The following is a 23,139-nucleotide window of genomic DNA, read 5'->3' as shown; positions in this document are numbered from 1 at the left end:
GTGAAAGAGACTGATAGCTACAGAATTACCAGTATGAGTATGCTAACGTTTAGACAGAACGAGGGACGAGGCTGATATGGCAGCCATACACAGTGCCGGGAGGATATAAAACTACCTTTTGCTTCAGTCAACCAGCAAATGATGTTTCTGCTTACCTCCCTTGTGGCTGGCTCCCATAGCAGCACAGCAGCAACAGCACTGCCAGAAGCATCAGAGATGCACCAGGCCAGTGGAAACAGGAGCAACGGTTACCATGGTACAGAAAACTGCTCCTCCACACCTCCTACAAAAGGAGAGCAGCAGAACTGTCAGCATTCGTGGAATACAGAGCCAGGCATTTCAAAAAGCAGAATATGGATCAAGGCAGCCGTTAACAGACACTGCAGGGTGAACACAACTTTGTAAACCCCCTTAGAATGATAGAGAGCACCCCAGGGCAGTTATGGGGATGCTACAGCACTAAAGGTTGCTCAAGGAGTCTGGGTGAACACGTTCATCTTTACTCTTGCTTGGAAGAATGAAAAGGCTTCTGTGCCAGGCTGCCTCGTTGTCACTAACTCAGAAAGAAACACTTTTAACATTTAAGGAGTGTGAATAAACACTAGCACTTTGTATTCAGTAGGTGCCAGATATCTCAGGGGACAAGGGGAGACTGTTGGGTTCCACAGCCCTTTCTCTCAACTTGGTAGGGCTCTCCTGTGCACGCTGCCACCAGTGGCTCTTGAAGCCCTTGGATCCTTTGCAGCTGAAGCTAAGCTCCTATAGAGCTCCAGCCGTCAGGAGAAAAGCACTGAGAGAAATATACCCTTAGGTAATTCCTTGCTCTGGTCCCAAGGACTTCAGCATTTCTACACCCGGAAACTCTGCGGCAGCAGGCAGGGAGGGAACGCAGCCAACTTCCACTTAATCCTCATCTTTGCTTTGAGAAGGGGAGAGGGAGCACCCAACCTTGTGCTGTTTGGCGCCTCACCTTCCACGAAGTTACTTTCTTCCGTTCCTTCTGATGCCCCTCCAGCAGTGCTGACAACTGGTCTCTCAGGATTGTGAGGGCTTTCTTTGTGCTAAGGCCCAAACTTGAGGTCATCTCATCCTGAAGAGACAGAAAAACAAACTGCTCAGTGCTTTCCTATTTTCTTTTCAGGCTTGTTCCTAGTGGCTGGCTGAGCACATTATTGTGAATGCCTCTTGCTGATCATCACCGGTCTGATTCTCCATTTCCCTGAAATCATCTTCCCTCCTGTGAACTTTAGACTGCTGGCTGGAATTGGAGCACCTAGATAGCATCAGGTAAACAAACCAGTCCTGACTGTGTCAGATAAATACTTTATCAAAGCACAATACAAAGTCATTTCTGCAAAACAAGATTCTAATCAGCAGAGGCTGGAAACGATACAAAGGGAGACTGATCAGACAGCACAACACAGATGGTCATGGTAGACTTTTAATGACAGAGGATGGACTTTGCTAACAGTAGTAACAACAAAGTAGTGGAATACCTGCAATTCTAAACAAGAGTGGTCTGATTTCCTCAGCTGCTGATTACCATTTTTGGTTATAAATCCTGCCTCTGTGGCTATTTTGATGCAGAATTCCCCAGCCGTAAGCACTTGGTCGTGCATCAGTTCAGGAGGAGACACGACTCCAGCATCAACTCTTTTACAAGAGCAAGCCCTGGAGTTTTTAGTGCTGAATTGTGAGAATATACAGAGGAGGCAATTGGGCTTGAAGGAAGCACGTGCTGTCCAAAGCACTGCTGCTTCATTGTTTAGCAAAGGAGCAGTAACCCAAGGGAGTACTGTTTGGACAACACTGATTTGAGTTGCTTATCATCAAGAAAGTGGGGTACATGTTTGCTTTTCTGGGGCAAGAACACAAGCATTTACCTTCCTTTCAAATCACTGAGACTGCTGAGAGGTACTGGGGGTACCAGATCACTGCAAGTGAATCAAAAAGGAAACGCAGGCAGGTGGCTACAGCAGATACCACGGCACTGGTCAAGCAAAGCTCTCGTTTTCATTTTGTGCTCTAATACAAACACCCTGAAGCTGCATAGCACATAGGATATCCTGCACAATAGAAGTGCTCAGGTGTACCACGCTGTTTGCAGAGCACAGACCTACCGAACACAAAGCAGGCAGGAAGCTTCCTCCTCCGGCCCCCCCCCAGCGTGCCACACAGCCCAGCACACCCAGCTGAGGCAGGAGCTGCAGCCTTTCCTGCTGTGGCAGCCACCAGCTCTTACCAGCCCTGCAAAATCCACCTCGGTCTCAAACTGCAGCAGCTCAGGAGCCGCACGCATCCACACCCAGCTCTTCAAGCGCATCTCAGCTCTGACTGGCACTTTTCTTCCTGTTCCTTAATGGAGTGGTTTTGTGATAAGCGTTCACTGGAAACCAGCCTCAGACTTCAAACCCGTTTGCAGTGATGATCCAACCCAGAACTGTATCGGGGTGTCAAGGAATGGCAGAGAGCTGCTCTCCAAACTGTCATCTATCACACCACACCCCTACCTACCAAGGACAACTGGAAACAGCAAATTCTGGCCACGCAGAGTCCAGCACTGCTGCTTTAGCTGCAGTTTTAGAGCACTAAAAATAATCCTGCTGTAGTTTTCATTCTTTGTGTCAGTTTTAGGACTAGAGGAAGCGGTTCCGTGTTGTTCTTGGAAGCAGCCCAGGTAACATCAGCACAGGGCTAAACATCTCCCAAAGGCTCCCAGAGGAGAAGAGGGCAGGCAGCGTAGCTGGCATCGGGTGTGCCACTGCACCGAGGGAGTGGTGCAAGCAGGAGTGCAACGCGGGACAAGCAAGGGACACTGAGGTTGCTCGCTGCTGGCTGTTTGTGGCATAGCAAAGCACCCACAACAGCATTTACTCTTTCTTTTCAACACAAAGAAAGCAGTCAGGTAGATAAAAGACAAACTGAAACGCAGCAAGAGTAAGGGGGACTCGAACTGAAAAGCAAGGTCAAAAAGAGAAAGCTGTGCTCAACGCCAACGTCCAGTGCAGCTACACGCTGCCTAGAAAGAGAAACATCACAGCAGGCAGCGAGCAGGGAAAGGGAGCAAATTCAGGGGGGATCAGAAAGGTTCCTGAAATCCTTGCACACCTGCTCCCACCTTCACACAGCTGGGAGGGTTTTGCTGCAGGCTCAGCTGAGGGAAGGGCAGGAAGGCACAAAGCGAGGCAGATGGAGGAGGTGAGGAAGGGCGAGTGCAAAGTGCGGCAGGGCTGAGGAGGAAGCACAAATTAGGAAGGGAAGATTTTCAAACACTCGTCTTTACGCTTAAAACGTGGAGTATTTGGCGAAGCAGGCAGCCAGAGCCAGGCTGGTAAACAAACACTGTAATAATGTGAGTGCGAGGCTGCCTGTGGTGACTCAGAAAACTGTAGGTGAGCATCAAGGGAACGCACTTGGAACCAAAGAAAGAAAGGGACAGGCAATAAAAGACACCCTGGGATCCTGCAAAGGGCAGCCGTAGGTTTTCGCAACAAGATCTACCCTGCTAAGTCATCAGCTGCTAATGAGGCATTTTTCAGATGCCCCAAAGTAAACCTTTCCGCGTGGCAAAGCGAGGTGCTCTGAAGCTGTCCCAGAGGGATCCCTGCAGCGTTTCATCAGCTGCAAACGCTCTTCCTGCCACAGAACGGGAGGTGAGCACCCCGGGGTGAAGAAGGCCACTCACCGGAGGTGTCAGTTCATTACTAAAAACCCCAACGTTCACATCTCTGCTTTGGAAAGTCGCGTTCAAAGACTCATCTGCTAACTTTCAAGTCGAAGCACACACAGCTAGACAACACCAGCCCACCCAGCTGCCCGTATTCAGCACGGGGCTTCTGCTGAAGAAGAAGAAAAGAAAAAAAACAGGCAATGAACTCCAGGTTGCAGTGAAAGCAAAGCCCTGATGGATATCACGAGGCCTTTTAAAAGGCTGTACTTTCCTTTTGCCCATGCCTGAAGGGAAAAAGTCCTGAGGAGAAAATGAGCAGTTGCTTCCTCCTTTACCCCGAGAGGCCCGGAGAGCACACGAGGCTCTGTGAGTGCACTTAGGACTCTTCTGGAGCTCACCCGGCCCCAGCTGTGACAGCCGGAGCCCGAGAGGTGTGACCGAGGCCGGGTCAGTGTGGGATGATTGCTACCCTCTGCCTTGCCTGATGGTGCCTCTCTCAGGGCTGTAATCTGCAGGATGGCCATTAAGGAAAAAGCAGCCGGAGCAGGAGGTATTTCTGTACACGTGATGCTGTTTTCTAGAAGGAACGAACGCGCTGAAGGCTGAACAGGAGGCTGAAAAGATGAGCGAATGAGCTCCTCTTCTCTCTGCTTTCAGTAAATGTCCTAAATGTTAAATTACTGCTGAGCGTGCCTGCAAATGTCAAGGAAAGGGAACCTGAGCTAGATCTAGCAGCTGCCCTTTGGTTTGAAGAGCTGCTTTGGCTCTTCAGGAAAGAGACCAGAAGCGGCTCAGAGCCAGCAGTGGGGCCACAGAGTCAGGAGACTTTTTGCTGCCTTCTCCCCTCGGTTGGCCCTCCCCAGTTTGATGCAGGGAAATAAGCTGGCAAATGCAGACCGGTCCAGGAGCTTGTTTACGTCTATAGCCTTGCCTTGCTCAAAGTGAAACGTTTCCTCTACCTTCCTCGTGAGCTGATGGAGTGTTTGCAGACGGATAGGTAGGAAAAGATCGACCTGATTTTCTGATTTCCCCCCCTGCAGCAGGGTGGGGCAGGGGAGAAATGCTTGGGGTTCCCGAGCATCACCACCTAGCCCTGCCTGCTTCTCGCACGAAATATTAGTGTCCTGAAGTCCTCTTGTTTTCATACAACCCTTAGACAGCCACAGCAGCACATTGATTTGTTGTATCAGTCTGTGTTGATATCATAGTTGTTGTACCACATGTGCCAAAGACTTTTTTAAACAATACTGGAGCACACAAATATGCTTGGCTTTACAAAATTCGCCCTTCCCACTGGCTCCGCAGACACGTTGATTGAACCCAGCGGAGTGGTAGACCTGTCCTGTCCTCTGTGCAGTCAGTCTCTTGCAGAATAAAGGCGAGAGATCTCCCCCAGACTGCTGTGCACTTCGCTATAACTGCCTGTAAAAGGGCTGTTTAAACAAATAAGGGAATGGAAAGCAGAGGATTTGCTGGAAGCTTCAATTTTCATAACTGCAATTCCACCTCTGATTCAGAGTGGGATGGAAAGCCCCTGCCAGGCACTGTCAGGTTGATTCCTTCTCCCCAGGCTGCACACCCCAGGCCCCTTTTTTAACTCTTTGGCTCAGCTGCTTTTCAGATTTAAACACTTGGAGGTGGGAAACTGGGCAGGAGAATGTCCTGCCTTTTTCTGAGAGCTATTTTGCATTCCTCTAGCAGAAACACGAAGGCAGTTTTTAATTTAACAGTAATAGTTTGCAGGCTATTAATCTACTTCAGAGATCACACCTCCTGAAATCCGAGCATTATTCACAGCTTCACAACCACACGAGGAGGAATAACTCCACCAAACGCATTTGCATTATGGAAAGTCAGATTCTTGCTTAGGAGAAGGCACAACAGGACCCGCAGTGGGGCTTTTGTCGGTCCCATCGGGGAGGTGGCAGACACACACACAAAAGCATGCGATTTCTCAGGGCAATATTTCTGACAGCTAGTGCTAGAGAGGGATTTATTTTTGTTCTGAAGCAAATCGTACAGCAGTGCACTGCAGGTCTGCCCAGCTGTGGCTGCTGAGGTAGTGCTCAGACTGTCTGAAACCCAATATCCACTGCGGAGCGATAGAGATGGAGCCAGCAAAGCCAACAGACTGGTCACTCTGGGCAAAGGTTTCCTTTTATTACCTACACCCCTGATTCTGTTAGGCTTTTTGTCTTTCTTGGTGCTCACCTGGTTACTTTTAGAGGTCAGCTTCCTGGCTCTGCAAGAGTGCTCACCCAGTGACCCGAAGTACTTGAATCCTCCACCCTTACTCATTCCCTCTCCTCACACAATAAAGGATCATCTTTTGACTGAGCATCTGGGCTGTTGGTGCAGCTGGATTCTGCTCCTCCTTCTGCCACAGATTTCTGCGTGACAGTAGGAAGATCAGAGGCTGCTCCGTGCTTTAGTTTCTCATCTCTATAATGGGACTACCAACTCCCTACCAACTATAGGCATTAGGAAGATTATAACATTCACCAACCCACCTGAATGCTACTTGGCAGCACAGAAAGAAGAAATACGAGTTGATGGCGTGATTCAGGCAGCTCCATCAAGCACATCAGAGCTCTGCGGGGACCCCTGCCTTTAAAAGTGGCTGTACAAGGAAACGTACCAGAAGGCACGGCAAACACAGCTTTTAAACGCGGTTTAAATGCCACCTGACACGAGCTTGGCAGCCACAGCCTAACTGCTGGTGGTCTCAAATCAAATGAAACAAGTCTGCAGCGCAGCAGTGCCCGAATTAATGGGCAGAGCAATGCTCAACAGCTGTCTCGTTCCTCCATCTGCAGCAACAGGATGAAAGGCAGCCCCGAATCCTCCCGTCCCAGGAAAAAAAAAGAGCCCCCACAGCGTGGTAACTGGGGGCCTGCGGGGGCTCCAGTGTGGACGGTGGCTTTGAGGCTCCCTGCAGCTCATCGCTAACAGGGCCTGCAGCCCTACACCGCAAAGGAGCAGAGCAGCAGGAGCACGGATCTCGGAGATCTGGCCAGAGCAGCACTGCTCAGCCGGCTGAATCACGGCTGCATGCTGCTGCGAACAGAGCCCATTTTATTCCAGACAATGACATTCAGATTTTATGCCCTCTGTAAAGCACAGAGCGAGATGCCAACAGGCACAATCAACCTTTCCACACGGGTAACGCAAAGCTCAGCGCTTTCTTTCTCCCTCAGCCAGCAGCAGCTCAGCAGCAGGATTGTTTTGATTGCACCTTCCCCGGTCTGTCTCTTCGGTCCTGTTTGCAGCAGCAAATCCCCAGCCACAGTCACCTGCTCCACCAGGCTGCTGGCAGGATGAGGCAGTGTTTATGCAGCGCTCTGAAGCTCACCTGTACTGTGCATTTTAAAGCCTTAATTACTTTAATTTATCCTGCTAAAGTGTTCCTTCGAGTTCAGAGACCAGGTGGGGGTCCGTATTTAGTCTGTTTTGACACACTCTGTACTGCTTCATGCCAATGCAGAGCTTACTCCAGAGGATGGTAATCCCCTCCCCGAGACAAGCAATGCTCAGAAATCAATAGAACTAATAGAAGTTCAGCAATTCTTTCATCCTCCTAATAGTTTCCTTCCCATCCCCATTTCTTCATCTGAAGACTTTGGGGACTAAAACTATGATGTGATCTAGCAGGTGCACCACAAAGCACGTTTCAAAGGGGTAAGGAGGATCAACAGCTACAGATCAAAGCACATAAGAGAAGCAGACAAATTTAAGTCAAAAGGCAGAAGGGCAGCAAAGCAGGAGTCAGCAGCTAAAATCATCTTCAGTCCCTCCAGCTAGTCCTAGGGTTAAATCTGCAGTTTCAAACAGGGTTTTTTTTCCCAGCCCCTCCAACACCATCCCTTTGCTAAAATCTTCCCAGCTCCATGTCCTGCCCTAACCTCTTTCCCCAAAACACCCAAGCTCTTCATGCACCATCACGTCAGGCAGGATGCAGGTCGGGGAGGGAGAGAGGGAAAGCCATTTTGAATGTAAACGCTAAGGGAGAGAAACTTACTTTGCGGCATTTGCCTTGGCGGGGGATCCAGAGATCAGCCTGCTTAAAGAGCATCGGGGCTGAATTCCTGCGCCACTTCCACAGCAACTTGCACTGCTGCTGCCCTCCAAAACCGAGAGAGCAAAGAGGGAGAGAGAGCAAGACTGTGCAGAGCCCGGCGCTGCAGAGAATGAGACAGAAGCAGCAGAGTGAAGCACCAGGCTGCTGATTAATTCAGCCTGTTTCCAGTCACGCTGCAGATCCAGCAAGGAGGCGGTGGATGGGGGTGGGGGATGAGGGAGAGAAAGGGAAAAAAAAAAGGCAGAGAGAAGAAAGTTTGCCCAGGATAGCACCAGATGTCTGAAAGAATGGTCCATTCATCAGATGGAGCCGATGCAGCCAGAATCCCCGGGTTCCCTGCCTGTAGAGACGCATACACATGCACAGTAAGGGCTGATGCTGACAGGCAGGGCTCTGTGGAAAAGCAGATGGCAAATTAGACACGACAAAGTGCTATAAAATATTCTACAGGGGAGGTAACACCTGAGCAGGCTAGGAAAGAAGACTAGATCAAGACAGAGAGATCCAGGAATCCTAACTTCCCTTTGTAGCTCTAGAGAATCACCCAGATGAGTTCACAGCTTTGGATTCAAACTCAAAAATAAACAAGGTGGTTACAGGTCCAGTCTGAAGTGTTGCCACCCTCTCTTCTTGTCAACAGAGAAAACAAGAAAAGCCCCTCTAAGCATCCCCTATTCGCACATCCTGAGCCACCCAAAGTGCCTGCAGATTCTTCCCTGCCACGCACCGCGCCTGGGGCTCCCCACTTGCACGTGGCACAGAGAGGGCAAAGGACTGGTGCAGGCAGGGAAGGGCTGGGCACCAGCACAGGCACTGCAAGCAAAAGGCCTTGGGAGGTGAAGCAGGAACGAGTCTCCTCCGCCCCATTCTCATCTTTTACAGGAATGCTTTTTCACTGCTGGAGGGAAGTACCTCGGGTTTTTATACAGCTCCTACTTCAGCGCTGTCCCGATTCTGTCTGGGCTGCCCGGTTCTGCAAAGCAATCATTAAATCAATTACTTTCCTTCCACATGGTAATGAACCGTCCCAGCCAAGAAGCAAGCCAATAGCCTGCCAAGGACTACAGTGAGCCTGTATAAAATGGAATGAACACTTCCAGCCTCAGCAGATCGTGTCGCTCCGGAGAGCACACGCAGGTGTCAGGACTTGCCTGCGAGCCCTGGCCAAGCTCTTCACTTCCTCTCCTTCCCTGAGATTCAGATGCCTAAACAGGCCCAGCTGCTGTTCTGTGTTTAAAGCCAGAAACGCAGAGATGAGAGGTCTCAATATTTAAAATAAACCCAGTGGAGGGAAGATCTAAGACAATTCCTGAAAGAACGAGTTATCACCTTTGTGCTGGCAGTGAGTTACGCTTTGGTACGTTATCTCATGAAGCTCTTAAAGGCAAAGTTGAATGGAGGCAGCTACTGCATTTAATGTCACTTCAGGAGAAAGCAGAGGGAGAAAGAGGGAAGAGGACATCCTTCATCCTTCTGTAGGCCACTTGGTTTCCTAGACAACAATGTTAAATTGATTTTAAATTGTCGAGAGGAACAAAATGTCCTAATGGCACAATTTTTCCTTACCTCCTCCTTTCCTACTAAGAAACTAAACTCACCTCCTCGATCTATCGCAAAGAAAAAAAGTAAAGAAGAAAAAAAAAAGGAAGGACAACGATGGGGTTAGACCGGGCAAATCCTCAAGCAACATACACGTGTCAGCCCCTTCTTATTGTGGTGCTTGCTGAGCTGTTTCCTGTGGCTCTGCATCTTCTGGAGACTTGGATGACTGTGAATAAAACAAGTTGCCAGTGACAGCGCAGTACCAGGAATAACCTTTGTGTTCCGTGCAGTCAGGAGATCCCAATACAACTTTCTTCCAGCTCTGAAACCCCCCGTTTGATCACAACACAAATGGAAATACATCTAATCGACTCCTCTTCTTTACCCCACTGCTGAGAGACTTTGCTCTGAAGCATTTTGGGCAGGGCAGTAATTAGCACTACGTAGCTTCCTTCTGGTATCATCTGGTACCATAAATTGCATCTGGCCATGCATTTGTGCATTAAATAACAGAACGTGCTGTCTTAGAAAGAACAGAAGCCATAAACTTAAGGTCTGAAGATAACACTGGGTTGAAGTAACAGGCTGAGTATGAAGGCACAGGGGAGGGACTGAAACTCGTAAAAAAAAAACACTGCAGCATAGAAGAGAGACACCTGTAGAAAAAAAGATCAGTTTGGGAAAAAGCCTTTAGAAAAAGGGCTAAGATTTTAAGAACCTGCAAAGCAGTGAAAAAAAAAAAACAACAGAGATGGTTCCTGGCAAGATGAGAAGAGACGGAGGAGTTAGGCTGCTCTTCAGTCCAAAGGTAGGACTGCAGCTCTGGTTAGGCACAGCGGAAGGAGATCGCTCAGGACCATCTGTGCTGCAGCCAGAGCAACGTGGAGTAGAGCCCAGGCTCTCTCGAATCCATTCCCAGGCTGTAGCCATGAGGCACAGTGCTGCTGTCAGGCTGCAGCAATTACACTGGGGTAACACAGCTCAGTAATTACTGGTAACCGTGGGATGGATGATGTCAATAATTTCTAATAGATGGACTTGCTTCAGGTACGACCTAGCTGAAGTAACTCAAACTCATGAGCCTCGTGCTCTCCTGCAGCAATCAATGCTTTCGTCTACCTTGATATACGCTCAGCGGGTCTCAGAGCAGAGATTCTGGCACCTTTCACAAGTATTAAATTCACTTCAGAAATACAGAGAAAATTAAAAAGTCAGGAGAAAAGGGGAAAGAACAAGAAATCGGTACATTTAATTTAAGAGGGTTTTGGCACTGCTCCTAAAATCCTCTCTGCTTTTCTCCGCAGTGTCTGGCTTCTGGCAGGCTTGGAAGGTGGCCTACATTACACCTGAAAAACTCTGATCCTCAGCCATTTCTAACAACAGAAATGTATTAGCCGACTGAAGCCAGAAGACGTCTCTCATCCTTGTGAGTGACACATGTCTGCAGCAGTGCTCAGAGCATGTCCTCTGCTCCAGGAGCTCTAACTCTTATCGCACGTATATTCACCCATGGTCTTTCCTCAGCCCTTAAACAAAGGAAGTTATAAAACACAGCTGTATGCACCAAGGATTTTTTAATTCCTATGGAAAAGAGAGTGGTGATTTTAATCCCTGTTCAGAAAGGAGGGACAGAAAACTTCAGTAAATCAGGAAAGGAGACAAGGGCTTCCAAACACCACGTTTCCCTGTAATCTGTTGTGCAGGACATGCTGCAAACTCAGACACAGCTCAAGATGGAAGCCTTTTAAAGGACTGTTACAAAACAGACCACTCTGCTGTCTGTCCGGCGATTTGGTATGCTCTTCCTGCTCTGCACAAGGAAGGATGTCCTATCAGAAAGAGAAAGATGAAACAAAGATAGTGACCTGCAGCTAAAGTGTCCCCCGTGCTCTGCTGTGGCTGCAGCAGTGCCGCTGTTGGAGCGCTCAGATCCCATACAGACCACATCTCTGTGCAGAATGGTCATTGCGTCATCTCTTCCAATGATCAATACCAGAGAGCTCACAATGTCATTAGCAAGAGAATAAATAGATCATTATCTTCATTGGAATGCTACCTCCATAGAAATCCAGCAATTTGACATAACACAGTTCAAACACATCTTCCGAGCATGCCAGTGCTGAGGGGGTCAGGTGTGAGCACGCTCAGGCCTTCCTGGTGTAGCACACCACGGAACAGCAAACCCAGGAAATAAGAAGCCTAGGAGGCAAGTGCAAGGGCTGATGTGAAAAACTGAGCACCTTTTAAGTTGCTGCTGTAGTAATCTGTTAGGGCAGATCTGGCTCTAGATGATTATCTACCGCACTTTGCACTAATGAACAAAACCACCTCTTGATGCTGGAAGCACTGTAAACAAAGCAGCAGGACAAGGATGCACGCAGAGGAACAGAGGCAGCAAACGCTCCGCCTGGCAGAACAAGGTTAAAGAGTGGTGGAGGGAGGGACGCCAAAAAGGAAAACCAAGAAAAGGAAAACCATGTTCTCTTACCAGAGCCAGCTGAGAGCTTGGTGTGTGCAACCTCCCCGCTGGTCCCAAACCATCACTCCCATTACTGACTGGGATGCAGAGCAAGGCCCAGTTCACGTTTTTGGAATGACAAATACATTTGCGACCCAGGTGGCTGCTGAAATAAGGCTAAACCAAATCTTGAAAGAACATCTTGCAGCACTTCCAGCACAAAGTTGCCCAGTACCTACATACACTGGTCATCGGAAAAACAGGACTCGGAGGATTTCGTTACCCTATTTTACTGAAAACACCTTGTGAATTCAGCCTCTCAGATAAAGCTAAACTAAGCAGCCAGAGGACCGAAGCCCTACCTTAAACCTCAAAAAAGACACAGCATATGTGAGAGCACATACTTCATCTGTGTTGTTCCACCATGGTGCCTCAGTCCAGCCTGCAAAGGACTCGTTCTAGACATGGGAGTTCTGCTTTCTCTAAGCCATTCAGTTCTTCAGCTCCACCGAGATTCCCCGTAAAGGGATCTGGATGAGATGTGAGAACTCACCCCCTACCAATTCAACACATTTAAATAGATCCCTGTGGAAATAATTTTGGGCCTCTGACGAAGCAAGCTATGTGTAAAGCCATCAAGCAAAAATTAATTTCCCAAACTAATTGCCTAGGTTAGCTGACTTCTAAAAGAAAACTGAGCAGCACTAAAATCCACAGCTGACTTGTGAGCGCAGGAGGAAATCACACCGCTGGTTCCTGGGAGCCCACCTCACGAGGTCTGTTAACTGCTTTGGGGATTCCTAGCTCTCATCCCACTGAATGTTGATCCACGAGCTGTAAAATACGAGACAACTACTACAGAACAGCACCCTGCCATCTGTGGGCCACCCCACAGCAGATCTTAGCGACTGCTCCAAGCCAGTACATCCCCGGGGTGTGAAGGTGACAGAGCTCTCACTTCTGACACTGACCATGGGTTGCACCATCCCATAAAAGTGCCCAGCGGTGAGTCTTGGCTTAAAGTAATGAAAAACAGTTAAAAGGGCTCAGTGTTTAAGTTGGGCGTGACCCTTACAAGGAAACCTACCTGACACTTCTCCTTGAGGTCCATGGCGATGCAATTCCGTAAGCATGTCCAGCAGAAGGGGATTGCTTCTCAGGGGAGAATGTCTCTCACATCACCAGCTGCGGAAACAGAAGGGGAAGCAATTAATCTCCCCATACCGCTGCCTTTACAACAAGAACGCGACGGAATTCACATAATTCAGATTGTTCTTTAAAAGAAGGAGAACTGGGGAGCAGAAAGTGCTTCTAATAGTACAACACCTCCCCTTTTACCCAGAGCTGATCCCATCAGCTTAACCCCCCCCAAAACTGGAAGCAGGAGATGAATTGAGCTCCCCGCAGCTCCGAGTAAGAGCAGTAATTGCAGCCCTGACATACTTTCAGGCAAGCATCCAGAAAAAGCTGACAAGGCTCTGGATTCCACCAGGTGTTGGAGCAGGCTGTTACCCATAGCTATTTGTCTTGCTATTCTTATCTTCTGGGAGCTTTGTCCAGCTAATCTCTAATAGAGCCTGCAGTAATGATTCTTCCATTTGCTGCAAAACACTCCCCGTGACAGGGCTGTGCTGCTGGGGACCCGACCATTTTTATTTTAACAAACTGGGGATTTTTAACAAACTGGCAGAATTCAGCTAGGAAGCAGCTCTGGAGCTCCCATCCTTTTCCTCGCCCGTCCATCCCTTGATCTCCCATGGCATAAATTTGCTCTTTCCACAGACACAAAAACATCTTTTCTGGTGCCCAGCAAAGGGTCTGTGTGCCTTGCTTCAGAGTATTCTCGTATACACGCTGAGATATTAAAAGATTATGCAACAAGTGGTCTTGGGAAAGCCTGTTCGTTGGTTAATAACTCTTGTTTCTATTTTAACATCCCACACCAGCTCAGGGCTTGGACATGCACTTCTTGTAAATCCAAGCAAACAAGGAAGTAGCTAGTTCTGCAAATCAATCCCAACCATCCACACGCTTCTAGATACAGAGGGCTGGCTTTTGCCAGCAGGGCTTTATCACCCCAGACTACTGCACTGCCTTCTTCCAAGGGTTCCGGCTATCCCATCCTTGTGACAGTCACCTACAGCACTGCTCTGTGACGACTGCTACTATTACTGCGATGCTGCGTAATTTGAAGGGAAATAAAAGGCATCTAAAGCTCGCTCAGAAAGCCCCCGCTGCCAGGCTGAAGTGTTAGATGTCACTATTTCCTCTCGTGCAGGCAAGCAGTGCCCCTGCCTTCTGGGAAGCAGCAAGTATTCAGTCCTCAGGCTTCCTGTTCTCAAAGAACCGCGTGCAGCACAGCCACCAGCACCTGCAAGTGCCATTTGCTGGCCGCCGTCTGGCTGGCATGAGCCACAAGTCTGGACTCTGCCCTACTTTTCTGTTCCGTGACCCCTGTCAATGTGCACACACTGAGGGAACGAAGCTATTTTCAGTCACTTCATATCCCTGCCAGGCCAATTAGCAACTGCAAAGGGAGGATCAGACAAAGTTACTGGAGCGAGGCTGACAAAGGGAGCTGGGAGTGGGAAGGAGGAAAATGCAGCTTTGTGCGCTGGCACACAGCAATTAGAGCTTCGGTATCTTGCTTTAACTTGAGCCTCATTTCTACAAAAGAGATGATTTTAAGATGGAGGAAACGGCCACTAACAATTAGAGGGCTAAGAAATAAATCCACGATTCTTCTTTTTACTCCCTCCCGACAGAAGATTTATTAGTACCGCAGGATTTATGCACCTCGCTCTCACTCGTTCAGACAAAAGCAAAGTGCCTGAACTCTCTGGATCTGGACTTCAAAAACACAATTATCAGTGACAAGACTGGGTAACTGGGAAGCCAAAGTCACAAAAGTAGAGCGAGAAAAAACATCCTGAACTGTCTGTGCCAATCCCTCAGAGTCTGGATCAGCAGCGGTAGCGAGTGGCTCTGGCTGCAGGGCAGGGGCCACAGGGGGAGCAGCAGGGCAGGAGGCAGGATTTGCTGTGCTGCAGCGAGTGCCCCTCTGGGTTAGGCACCGGCTGAAATGTGATCTTGAATGCAACACACGCCGTGCCTTAAAGTTCAAGGCACACCACCCGCATGCTTAGGAACACCACCCCGAAGTCCCTCGGTGCTAGGAAGCAGGATCCGCAGCAGCAGTGTTAAAGTAGGGAAGTCTGGTTGGAAAGAGGCTCCTGATCTAGAGAAATTCAAAAGCTGTTAAAATGAACAATATAAGAGCTTGCAAAGGTAATCAGAAGTAATCAGAGTGGTGTATGCGGCACTGCTTCATCATCAAACACACGCAGGGCTTCTCCAAAATTGGCTGCAGGACAGCTGATAGTAAAAGCAAAGACAGGCTGCAATGAGAAACAAGCTTTCCTGAATTTCTGCACTAGGACTAGCATTGTAGCTATATAAAATGCAATTTGCACACTTCCTTTCAACTGCATGCTTTGTCAAAATAAAAACTCTGCAAGATTAGTTGCAAGAATTATGTCATACAAACTAAAACCTCAGATGCATTTCAGGGGTCTCACAAACACCCAAAAAACCGCTTCACATGACAAGAAGAGGAAGCAATTCCTGAATTCTGCAGGCAACTTGCAGTCCATCGATCTGCAGAGATGTGCAGCCATCCATCCCAGCTCTCCTCCCAGACTCTTCTCTTTCAGGGATTCCTGTAATTCCCCGCACTGGGTACGTGTCCCTCCATCACCCCTAGAAAACAGCAAGGCCGTGCCACGCTCTGGACCCATCCCAGGAGTTCTGTGCACTCCTGCTTCCTCTACACAAACGTATCTGCCTCCTCTGTCCTCCTTGTTCTTATCTCTCTTCTGTCTGCCCAGGCAATTAGTCACTCATGCTGTCAACACGTTACACTCTGCCAGAGAGCAGGACAGAAATGAAACAGGGCTGCTTTGCTGGAACATGTCAGTGGGCGTCACGTATTCAGCCGCAGACGATCAGAGATGCTTGAGGCTGCGGTTGCTCCAGTCACACACCTGAGGCTCCAAGGGCACCCAGTCTTCCCCTTTCACTTTTCCAGCACCCTCCCTTCTCCTCGGGATCCTGATGCCTGCAGCAGTCTGTGAGACTTGGGAATGGCCGGATGTGGCATTCGAGTGTCATCATGCTACAGCCAGGCTGGGAAGTGCATCCAAATCATGAGGTAGAGAGAAACCCAGCACAGCTCCCACCAAATAAAATAACCCAGTCCCGTGCTCATATCACTAACCATATGCTAACTCTGAAAATCCTGCGTGCAGAACTGGGCCTTAGCCATGTGGAGAAGTCGGCACTACACGTTAGGATTTCTTTACTTTCTAAGAATGAACGAGTTCAGCTCATTGCTTGGTTTCAGCAAGTGGATCTGCCATCCATGCCTTTTCAAACCCAAAGAATACCTTCCCGTCGCTCTGAACTCATTTCTGTTCAGAAGTGCCTTGATCTGAATATCAAGAAGTATTTGAAACATCCTTCTGAACATCAAAAGCAGAACTCTACAAAGCACCATTCAACTTTCATGTACCTAAGCATACTGAATGCTGTCTTACGCAGTCAGTGTATTCAGATGGGTAATAAACACGGCGCTTTCAGCTCCTCCATTTAAGGTCGGTTTTAAAGCATGGCAACTTACTCACACCATCAGTATAAGATATCACTGCTGAAATTTAATAAGAAATTATACAACATGATACAGCACACTGAACCTATAGACACCGGGAAAGAAAAATGTGTTTCAGAAGCTGCAAGTCTTTGGGGAGAAAAAGAAATCAAGCTAACGATAAGTGCTTTCCTGAAAGCATTCAATCACTGATTCTTTAGTGTTATTTACTGAAAATTCTCAACATAGACTATAAAAATGATGGGGACTCGGAACATTTCTTGCTGCCAAAAGTGTATTCCTCAAGAACAGAAGTCTGATCTGTCACCAAGAATAGAAACACGGGGGAACAGATAATAACGAAAAAAGCAGCTGCCTCCGAAAGCATGGCTTAGATTAGAGCTGATTGTTTTGATATCAGCAGAACCATACGGTCTTCCTACTCATCAGTAGCTGAGATGTCTGCCTGCTAATTTGCAATATGGTCACATTTGCTGATATATGGGCTTCCAAAGGTGCATAAAGTGATACTGTCAATTGATTTGAGAGCCACTGAGAGCACAGAATAATTACAGCAAGGCAGCTGGCAGTCACACTTCTTGGCTTTGCTATCAGCTTGTGAAAAAAAGAACTTGTCAAAATTTGGACCAGCTAAACATTCCCTGCCTCAATAACCCTGTACTAAAGACAAGGAGATTCATCCCTGCTTCCGAGAGAAACTCTAAAGTAAACGTATTAGTTTTTGTAAAATGAGATCCTCTGCGCTGGGGCTGTGTATGTGCTAAGTATTAGCGACTCAGCAGTGGTCAAGCGTCTCACTGGCGCGTGGCTGTGAAGAACCAGGAGTGCATTTCACAGAGGCTCCAGTTCCCTTGCTGAGAGAGAGAGACCTCTACCACCTTGAATCAGGAACAGGATTAAGCTGGAAACAAACTTAAAATTTGTCTGCAATTGGCAAGTGTGCCTTTTAGGGTGAAATTATTTTTTGCTTAAATCTTACTTGCTGAGTGTTTTTCAAAATAAAAAATCTCCGACTCCTTCCTTTTTTTCTTCAGCACAGGACTTGCACATGAGACTTGCTCCACAGGACAGTGGAGACTTAAAACAAGAGCTGAGCAACAAGGAGGGAGAAGGGCAGCAAGAAATAGCTTTGGCACACCGGCCTCTGTCTCAGGTAAACAGCCCTCAGTCAGAATATCAGCTTACTTGCAAGATTAAGATTGGTAAAACAAGATGCTACACAAAAAGAAGATACTCAAAAGAACACTTTTATTTGTGTGTTGTTTTTTTTTTTTTTTTTTTTTTCTGGTGACTTGAGAAGCAATTGGCAGATATGATCAAAAGAATGACCGAACTAGTTTAGTTTATTTTACTGTTTCCACAGGAGCTAACGCTGTTTCAAATTAAGGTATAATAAATCTGAAAAATCTTTGTAGTGTTCATTTTTTCATTTTTGGAAAAAAAATAAAAAGGAGTGTTTAGGGATTAAAGGATTGCTTTATCTTTTCTGCTTCAGGTATGCTAAGCCTGTCACAGAAAGACACAGCATGTATTCAGCCTGATTGAAAGTGAAAAACACAACAAAAGGCACAATTCTGGAAGTTGTAAGGGCCCCTCCAGCTTTTGCAGAGCGATGAGACATCATCTGCTTTGTGGCATGATGCCTTAAATGACAACTAAAACATTTTACAGCAAATGTATGAAGAATTCACCGCAAAAGTGACAGCTGTCATTCATCATCATGACACAGGTTGCTATGGGAACCAGGATTTTATAACAACCTCCATTAAAAAAAAAAAAATGAAATGCCTGAAAATGACAAAAAGGCAGCAGCTCAAAGTAAAATAAACAAGACCATGCTGTATTTATAGGAGCTTCTAGCAAATCAATTTTTGCTGGTGTACACTGACTCATAGATAAAAGAGCAGCTTTTTCTCCAGCTTATAAATAAGGGTGCATAATTGCTTATAGTAATGCATAATTGCTTATAGTAAATTGAGGCCAAAAAAAAACAAACACCTCTCACACCAGCGTTTGCCATTTGGACATATTTACCAAATGTCATGCTGACGGGAGCGTGTTTTCTGAGAGTTCCCCAAAACAGACACAGCACCTGAAGGCCATTAGCAAGATCAAACTCATACATTCGTTCAAAACAAAGCACAGCCCTGAGGTGGAAAAGGCACCGTTCAGTTCAGCAGATTGTGTATTTTGATATTTTCATAACATGTTCCATTAAAGTTTTATGATGAACAACTGTGTTTAGAAACATGGCAGTAAGCTGACTCACTACTGGGAAGGGGAATCGGGAGCTCTGTGCAGCTCCTTAACACCTCCTTTCCACCACTCACACAAGGGCACTCCGGACAGAGCACAGAAGTGCTTTATTTGGTAGAAGCAGTCCCATTTGCAATTACAGGTGCTAAAAACCCAACCACCTGAGAGCAAACCCTGCCTCCCACAGGCCTGGGGGCAGGGCAATGTTGCCCAGGCCTTGGGCAGGACTCTCCTTTTGGGCAACTCTACTGAAGGACTTGTCTTTTGGCCAATCCTCTGCACCCCCTAGCCCTGCTGCTGGCCAAGCCCACCAGCACAGGGCTATATAAGCCCTCACTGACATTCAAGAATGTCTCTCTGCTTGGAGCAGGTGGGTCTTTGCAGTGCCTTCTAGCAGCTAGGCTGGGTAGGACTACATCAGAAATGTGGGTAACCTCCAAGAAACAGCCTTAAACAGAGCTGTAATGTGAAGATTAGAGGAAAAAGGTTTGTTTTCTTGGTATTCCACTTGCAGTACCAATATTGATTTGTTCTGTGACCTAAGCTCAGTACTAATATCTTAATCTTCTCATCAGATAAAAAAAGGTTGGCAATGTGTTTGTGAAAAAGGTCGCAATTAAGAATATTATGCAAAGTGTTTTGAAGTGCTTGAGTAAAAGGCAACAAAGAAATAAAAAGAACACGAGGTATCTCGTATAAAGCCAGCAGAGTGTAGCTACTTTTACACATGCCTCTATTACAGGCTTTTTGGAAAGTAAATAGGTTGTGCTTGCCAGCTTGTTCAATTTTTGCTATATTTGAGTAAGATGTAATTCAACAGTAAGGTGGCTGCTAGGTAACAGTGTATTTATCTAGAGATTTGTGTTTTTAAGGAACCTCGAGTGTTTCATTGAGATTGTGCCCTGTATCCTTGTATCTCACTGGGTGTGAGCGGCTTGTTCAACTACGAACTTTGTTCCCCAGTTCTTGGGGGAAATAATAGGATTTTAAGCAGATGTGACATAGGAGCTTCCTCATCTGTGAAGGAAAAGTGGGAAGAAACAAAAAAGCATTTACTACTACATTTACTGCTTGGTCGATGCCTCAGGAAGATGGATGGATGCGTGAGGTTCATCTGCTGCTAACTCGGTAACTTTAAATGCCGATGAGACTAAGTTAGGAAGTCTTCTGTGGTACGAGGTTCCTTCTGCAACAACTCCATAAGTTTTAAATCCCTATAAAAATCCTTTTTCTGTCGGTGAGCACAAAACGGTGCTGCCGCGGTGTGCTGTGCCACCAGCACCGGGCACAGCCCCAGCCACAAACCTGCCCATCCCCGACCTGTTTTTGCGGGGCCCTGTGGCCGCTTTTGTCGCTTGGAGGCACAAATTCCTGTCAGCCTCGGGCTGAGAGAAATTCTTGCTGCTGGTAGCCGTGTGGGCCGGGCTGCTGCCTCACCGGGGACAGGAGCCCCCGGCCGGGTGTGTTTAACCACGAGCACGTGTTGGAGCTCTTTTTTGTGCTTTTTCTGGTGTGTTTTTGTAGTGTTTTTTTCCCTCCTTCCCGCCCCGCTTTCCCCCTCTCCTTCAGGACCGCCTCAGCAAGGCGCCGGCGGTCGGGGGCTGAGGGGAGCGGCGCCGCTCGGGAGCCTCCAGCCGAGGGATGGGACCGGCTCCGGCTCCCCTCAGGCCTCTCCGGGCAGCCCCGGCCCGAGCAGGGGTGCGGGGGATCCCGTTTGAGGGAGCAGGGCCCGGAGGGACGGAGGAGCCCGGCCGCGGCCCGCCGCCCCCCCCCCACTCCCGTTACTCACCGGTCTCCGCCGGGCCTCCCCCCCGCGCCGCCGGGGCCGCCATTAGGGTCGCTGGCAAAGCGGGACGCCACGGCGCTGGGGAGCCGCGGTGGTGCTTCGGGGAGGTGTCAAGAAGCCGCCGTCTGGTTGGTGGGATCCCGCACGGCCGCCCGGACGGAGCTCGGTGATTGGTGGGGGGAGGGTGGCGCGCGAAGCCGAGCGGCGGGTCGGGGTAGCCCTGAGGCGTGAGGTGAGGGCAGGGCAAGGCGGGGGTGTAACGGGCACGAAAACACGAAGGGTTATGTGGCGGGGAGGGGAAGCCGCTGCACAACCTGGAAAGGAAATCGGAATAGATCACTTTGCCTCTGTCTGCAGAGGGTTTGTTTACTGAGCTCAGGGTGGGCTGGCTAAGCTGAGATGTGGCAGCCTTTCTGCCTTCCCTGGGATTCTTCGCTTGAGTTGTCCCAGGTTGTGATGCCACTGCTCCCCTGTGGGGTTTCACAGAATCACAGAATTTCTAGGTTGGAAGAGACCTCAAGATCATCGAGTCCAACCTCTGACCTAACAATAACAGTCCCCACTAAACCACATCCCTAAGCTCTACATCTAAATGTCTTTTAAAGACTTCCAGGGATGGTGACTCCACCACTTCCCTGGGCAGCCTGTTCCAGTGTCCAACAACCCTTTTGGTGAAGAAGTTCTTCCTAACATCCAACCTAAAACTCCCCTGGTGCAACTTAAGCCCATTCCCCCTCGTCCTGTCACCAGGCACATGGGAGAGCAGACCAACCCCACCTTGCTACAGCCTCCTTTAAGGTACCTGTAGAGAGCGATAAGGTCGCCCCTGAGCCTCCTTTTCTGTGTTTGTACAGAACTGATGTTGGGTACTGTGTTAAAGTCCAGATGCCAAACTCTGATGCAATTGTTTGTGATTTTTACAGTAAGGAGTTGCACAAAGAACAAGCTCTGTGCTGTTCCCCCTGCAGATGAAGTTTTGGACAAGAACGTATTTTGGGAGAGTGCTCCTCAGACACAGTGTGCCCTCACAGTGTGAGTTGAAGACATCTGACTGCAGGAGTTCCACAAGTTTGGTTTCAGCTCTTGTAAATAAAATGTAAATCCGAGGAGAATGAAGGCCACAAATCTCCTGGCTTTTCTGAGCTTGTAGGTACCCAGAACGATTTCCTAGAATCAGAAGAATAAAAATAAAAATGTGGAACTCTTAGCACACTTGGGTGACGCTGTTTTTGCAGTGCCTTAGAAGGAAATAATGGCAGGTCTGGGGAATTTTCTGGTGTAATTTAGACAATATGAGGAACGGGAAGAGGATAAATGAGTTACTGGAGCTGTAACAGTAACATAAGATCATGAGTTGTACTTAGTGCTGCATGAGCATCTTGTTAGTTCCTCTCTAGATTATTCCACCCCACACCAAAATAAAATCTACTTAATTAGTAGAATGTTTTAAATAAAAGGTCAGAGTGAAGATACGTCTTGAACAGAGATCCGGAGTCTGGATTATTTTGCCTGACACAGATTCCCTGTGGGTCTTGAACAAGCCACTAATAAAACCTGGTTTTGCTCACAAGCATTCTCTATAGAATTTCTACTATTGAGACATAAAGTTAAGGGCTAAAGGACTGGACGCTAAACCTATTTGTGCCTTTATTTTGTCCTTGGTAAACTTGGTCTCACTGCTCTTCTCAGAGTGATTTAAGGACCTGGTGCTCGTAGAGCATGTTGAGTCTGTGCAAAACATTTTCAAAACACAGTATTACAAGGATGCTTGGAGCAGCAGAAGCCCCCCATGAATTGGATGATGTTGCTAATAGGTTCAGAAATCGAACAAGTGTCCAGAGAGCAACCTTCCCATGAATTACAGTACTAGATGACAAAAGGAAAACTCTCAAAAATGCTGTCATGCTTAAGAGACACTAAGGTGGGATGATTTTTGAATCTGAACTTCAGTCTAAATACCTGTTTTACAAGAAAATGCTCTTACATTACTCATCCTCATTTTTTTCTTATTACAGAATTGCGAATGAGTGTTCTAAAGGTAGACAAGATAATGGCATTTCTGGCTGTTTATAGTAATATATTCTGGGATGGAAAGCTCAAATGGGTCAATCTTGCCTGCAAATTAATATCACTTTCCACGCTTGCCTCAAAATAGCTATTAAAACTGTTCAGTGGGTGCTTTGTTCCATGTCCTTGTACTTCTTGGAATTGTTTCACTCTGTAAAGGCATTCTATGTTAGTTGGGAATCAAATTTAAATGAAACAGCTACTGCAAGCCCTTGTGTATGCTCTGGAAATGCTTAATTTCATGCTCACCATGTCTTCAGCGCAGGGATATGCTGTCTTCTCTTGGGACCACAACATATGGGCAGAGATGTGGCTCAGCTTGCAGTAAGCTTCCGCCTCCGAATGGCTTGCCGTCCCTGACAGATCCAAGGGAACTATTTGACCTGCCTGCATGTGCCTTTCAGTCAGTCCTCCTCAGTGTGCTGCTGCGGGTAGAGCAGACATGAGAATTCGAGTAGGAGCACTCTAAAGCAGGTATTGTATGCAAAAAAAAAAAAAAAATCTTTCTTTGCTTTTTTAAGTTATCCTCTGGCAAGATGTTGAAGTTGCATTTTAATCAATGTGCTGAGTAGCATTTCTGACCAGTAGTGCAAAATTGAAAAATGAATTTTAAATC

The 23,139-nt window shown here is 47.6% G+C and overlaps 1 protein-coding gene across 3 annotated transcripts in view; it reads right to left on the bottom strand.

Annotated features, from left to right (window-relative positions):
• Window positions 1–20,523, bottom strand: part of TMEM94 (transmembrane protein 94) — a 50,094-nt gene extending 29,571 nt beyond the window's left edge. For 2 of the 3 annotated variants that reach the window (XM_032199698.1, XM_032199699.1), the window contains exons 1-3: window positions 7,689–7,819; window positions 971–1,090; window positions 156–283 (exon numbers count right to left, since the gene is read on the bottom strand). In XM_032199698.1, coding sequence (XP_032055589.1) covers window positions 156–283; window positions 971–1,090; window positions 7,689–7,742 — 302 coding nt within the window. In that variant the 5' untranslated portion in view covers window positions 7,743–7,819. Of the gene's footprint in view, window positions 1–155; window positions 284–970; window positions 1,091–7,688; window positions 7,820–12,835; window positions 12,934–20,459 lie in introns of those variants that run through there. The other variant, XM_032199700.1, reaches the window with a different exon arrangement.
• Between the last annotated feature and the right edge of the window lie 2,616 nt (window positions 20,524–23,139).

The sequence above is a fragment of the Aythya fuligula genome, chromosome 18, assembly GCF_009819795.1.
Source record: "Aythya fuligula isolate bAytFul2 chromosome 18, bAytFul2.pri, whole genome shotgun sequence".
NCBI lineage: Eukaryota > Metazoa > Chordata > Aves > Anseriformes > Anatidae > Aythya > Aythya fuligula.
The sequence above is the reverse complement of the archived record's forward strand: the minus strand, read 5'-3'. Positions and strand labels throughout refer to the sequence as shown.